This window comes from Palaemon carinicauda, chromosome 6 (genome assembly GCF_036898095.1).
Source record: "Palaemon carinicauda isolate YSFRI2023 chromosome 6, ASM3689809v2, whole genome shotgun sequence".
Lineage (NCBI taxonomy): Eukaryota > Metazoa > Arthropoda > Malacostraca > Decapoda > Palaemonidae > Palaemon > Palaemon carinicauda.
The window spans coordinates 65,029,757-65,034,756 of record NC_090730.1 but is presented as its reverse complement, the minus strand read 5'-3'; the positions used below and the strand labels follow the sequence as shown (position 1 = coordinate 65,034,756).

Here is a 5,000-nt window from a genome sequence, read left to right as displayed (position 1 = left end):
GTACATACTGTGAATTTGCAGAAGTAGGATTAAGAACTTTATGAAACTACATAAAATATTGTTCACCATATTATTCACTTCTAGAGTTGTTGGCAGATTTGATTAAATGCTTAACTGCAACTTGAATATTTGATGTTTTCGATGCACTCAAACTGAGTTTTTACATTAAATTTATTTCACTTTCCTCAATTAGAATTTGATACTACACCCCATGCAATTATAGCTATAATTACTAAAGCCTTACTTTCAACCCATTAATGATCATAATCCAAATGTTTTCATTCCTCATCAGTAACTAAAACAATTCCCAAATGAAGCTTCTATTATGATAATAATCGATCATCTCTCTCTCTCTCTTTCTCTCTCTCTCTCTCTCTCTCTCTCTCTCTCTCTCTCTCTCTCTCTCTTTCTCTCTCTCTCTCTCTCTCTCTCTCTCTCTCTCTCTCTCTCTCTCTCTCTCTCTCTCTCTCTCTAAAGGGCTCTGGAAAAAGAGGTTACATTGAAAATAATGGAGGTAGCGAAGACGGTTACGCCTCACGAAAATTTCCATATAACACTTGGTGTTGTGGAGGACAGTTTCTTCAAAAACGCAATAAGAACGGATTACCTGATGGTGGGTATAATCAGCTCATGAATTGTTCCTGTGCACCGTTCAATATATTTATATTTCACCTATAAAGTAAAAGGACGTATTAATTTTAACCGTTAGATGAAGAATCATATAGAAGTTTTTCATCGCTTTCATGATATAGAATGTACCTCTATAGCTATATAGAATACGTTTTCATAGTTAATGAAGTTTGGCATTGCCTAAACAATCAATTATTTACAGTTTTAGACATGATGCAGTCATCTTGAATGGCAGCAATAAATATTGATTCTTCATAATGATAATCTATGACTTTGAAAAGTGAGATAAACATCTTTTCTTTACCTATAATCGAATTGGAATAAAGTCCTAAACATTTTAACTTTGATGTAAGAATCTATGGATCGAGTAAGTCTCAAAACTGGATGAAATTATAATTGCGAACGAAATTTATGCCGAAGGTTAGTTATAGATAAATAATGATAATAAAAAAAAGCAGTAAGTCTAAGGCCAATGAAAAAAAATTTAAACAGTCTTTTAATCATGTTGCATTCATTTCCTTCACTCTTTTGAATGTACTAAAATATTAAGTGAAAACTAAGTGTTATAAAGATCACAAGATAGATTGAACAATGGACAGGAAACCTTTAGGATTCGTGTTCAGGTTTTTTTTTTTTTTTTTTTTTTTTGTTAAACTAGATTTCAAAAATTCACTTTCACTCAAATTATTTTATAACATAGGCAAATTCCCACATGCTAACTTCTCACATATAGAAAACAATATACCGATAAAAATACAGCCAATTTTTTTTCTTACAGGGCCAAGAGATGACAGTGAATATTCAGCTGGACCCATCTGGCGAGGCACAGGGCAGCCTCCACGGGAATACTAGGTAGATATCCCATTATTATAGCCTTCGCTAAAATCGAAGATTTTGCGAAGAGGGATGCAGCAGTACCTTGAAAATAATTGCAATATTATTATTTTTTGTGTGAACAACATACCCAAAAACTATTGAAACAATTTCAACAAAACTTGAACATGTGGAGTATGACCCAAAGCAAATCCATTTGATTTTAATAGAAATACATCGAAGTAAAAGTACACAGTTGTCCATGTACCCATACCCATACCGTAAAAGGTAATTTACTGGAGGGTCGAGGTGGCAATCCTGATCTGTAGGTCTTTGTAATTACATACAGGCTCAAGGCTCGGACTAAGGTTCCTTAATTCTGCATACCTATACAGTACAGAGGTCACTGTGACTGAGAGGGGCTTGCTTATGGACTGTCAGATTTAGACTAAGAGCCCCAGACTAGACTAGAGACAAGCTGTGGGCAATCATCAACGGACGAAAGAGGGAATGGCCGGCACTTAAAAACAGATTTTAATTTGAAACTTGTGACCAGCAGACTAATATTGTTATGAAATAAAACAAAGGAATACATCAATGTTAGATATTTTCTTTTTATTATATCGTTAAAAAAATGAAAAGCAAAATTTCTCATTTGCAGAAAAAAGGAAGTGGTATTTCTAAACGCTGTTTCAGACAAGTGCCATCACACTTATAATCAACATCTGTTTTGTAGTTACCCTTATTTATATGCAAGAACGTGAACATGAAACCCGAGAAGTAGAGATGGTAACAAACACGAAAATCATTGGCATTGTCTGATTTCTTCAAGTCGTTTTGACTACCATTAATGTAAATGTGAAAAGTTATCTAAAGTTTTGACTACATTGGCGGAATTCAGCATGCAATTCTATACCAAGAAATACAACGACAATTTTGGAAAAATGTACGATACCATGTGTCCCATAAAGAACAAACAAATAGTGGTACGCGAAAATGTTAGATGGTATAATAGTGAACTATTAAAGGCAAAAAGACACAGACGTAAGATGGAAGGTAGATGGAAAAGAGCCAAATCCTTACAAGCCAGAAATCTATATAATAAGGCCAGAAATGATTATAACATCCTGTTAGAAAAAACAAAAAGAAAATTCTACAACGGCGAATGTAAAAAAACTAATAACATGAAGGACTTTCATAAAAACCTTGATGATTTGATGGGATTAAAGAAAAAATATGTCTTGCCTGACAATATTTGTGCAGAGAGTTTTGCTATATTCTTTAGTGAAAAAATTGATAAAATCTATAGAGGCTTCCCCCAAAATCACTTGGAGGGACAGTCAGCTATGCCAGTGAAAGAGGGAAAGAAGTTAATAAAATTTAGGGAGATAAATATGTGCGACTTGTTAAAGGTTATGAGAGAGATGAAGAATACATATTGTGGAAACGACCCTTTCCCAAACAGTTCAATAAGTGAAGCTCCAAACAAACAAGTCGTATATAATATTTACCTGAACATAATTAACCTAAGTATATCGCAATCCTGTTTTCCTAGCTGTGAAAAAACTGCGTTGATCAAACCAATTTACAAAGGGAAAGGTGATGTAAACGAGCTAAATTCATATAGGCCCATTTCAAATTTATCCTACATGTCAAAGCTTATTGAAAAAGTCATAAGTGAGCAATTGTGGGCGCATATTGACGAGTTACAGGTATTCCCGGAAAATCAATCGGCCTACAGAGCTAATCATTCTACAGAAACTACTTTGTGCTCAATAATGAATGATATGATAAGTCTTCTTGATGGGGGAAAGTGTGGAATTTTAATTATGTTAGATCTTAGTGCTGCTTTTGACACTGTTGTGCACGAGTACTTACTTGACGACTTGAAGTCTATTGGAGTGACTCAGGAAGCACTGAAATTTTTGCGAAGTTACTTAGTGAACAGGAAGACTATTGTAGAAGTTTCTGGAAACCGATCCAATGAGAGAATTCTTATGAAGGGTGTACCACAGGGTAGTGTACTGGGCCCTATCTTGTTTAACATATATACTATCGAGCTATCACACATCTTGAAAAAACAAAAAGTGGGTTTTAAACTATATGCAGATGATACTCAGTTTTACCTCTCAATTTCAACAACACAAGATACAAAGAAGAAAATTGATGAGATAATGACTGAAATAAAAACATGGATGCAGAGGAAAAAGCTCAAATTAAATGATGATAAAACAGAATGTATGTTCTTTGGCACAGGGGTGGCTTTGAAGAATTACCAGTTAATTCAAAGTATAAAAATTGGTGATGCTGATGTTGGGATTGTGCCTGTTGTGAAAAATTTGGGTGTACTGATAGACTGTAATTTGTCAATGAAGGACCAAATTGTGAACACAGTGAAAGTGTGTAACTATCACCTGAGAAACATAGCATTTATTAGAAAATATTTAACAGAGGGCAGTACAAAAATTTTAGTGGTGAGTCATGTAATATCAAGGCTTGATTATTGCAATTCTCTGTACTACAAATTGCCCAATACACTACTAAGGAAGCTTCAAAATGTGCAAAACCGGGCGGCTAGACTGATAAAAGGCATTAAATTTCGGGAGAGAATAACTCCTGCACTGATCGATCTACATTGGTTACCTGTTAAGGCTAGGATTGAATTTAAAATTTGCTTGTTGACTCACAAAGCACTTACAGGTGATAAGCCAAAATATCTTCGTGATTGCTTGATCCCCTACCCTGAAGCTACCAGCGCCACTGTAAGAGTTAGACATGCAGATGACCCCCATAGACTATTCGAAATTAGTGTGAATCATGCAATAGGAGGAAGAACGTTCAGTTATGCTGCACCGAGACTCTTTAACGACCTTCCACTCGATGTCAAGAATAGCACAAATGTGGCTGCCTTCAAGAAAAACCTGAAGACTTATCTTTTTAGAAAGTGTTATAATAGTGACCTGAAAACTATTAAGCCTGAATACAAATGCTAGCGAAATAACTGATAACGATACAGAGCAAAATATTAACTGGAAAGGAATTATTTTTTTTTCATACACCAAGGCCCGCCTGAACAGACCTTTAGTGTTTGATGGAGGGCGAGAAATAAACCTCTAAAAGTAAAAGTAAAAGTAAGCAACGGAGCTTTCTAAATTCCCCTGATACAGCTATCTTTTTAATGACAAATATTTTATTATTATTATTATTATTATTATTATTATTATTATTATTATTATTATTATTATTATTATTATTATTATTATTATATGTACTGATGTTTCATGTTTCTCGCTCGGACTATATTTCAGTATCGTTGTCAAAGACGGTAATATCGCTAACTTCACTCTTCGAGACCTGAGCATCAGTGAATTCGGAAGTTACAAGTACAGAGTCATGGGATCGGTAATGCCTGCAAGATGGAATGTGGTAGCTCAAGGTAGGCAAATAAATCCAATATTTCAAGATGATTATGAAAAAGTAGCTTGTCAAGTGTCATGACTTATTTCATATTTACTAAGTGGCGATCGACCATTCGTAGATCACTTTATTCTGCAAAT

At 34.5% G+C, this 5,000-nt stretch overlaps 1 protein-coding gene across 1 annotated transcript in view; it reads left to right on the top strand.

Moving 5' to 3' along the window:
* Nucleotides 1–5,000, top strand: part of LOC137643030 (uncharacterized) — a 14,980-nt gene that overhangs the window by 1,781 nt on the left and 8,199 nt on the right. Inside the window, exons 4-6 of the mRNA XM_068375883.1 lie at nucleotides 478–613; nucleotides 1,409–1,482; nucleotides 4,752–4,879. Coding sequence (XP_068231984.1) covers nucleotides 478–613; nucleotides 1,409–1,482; nucleotides 4,752–4,879 — 338 coding nt within the window. The remainder of the gene's footprint in view (nucleotides 1–477; nucleotides 614–1,408; nucleotides 1,483–4,751; nucleotides 4,880–5,000) is intronic.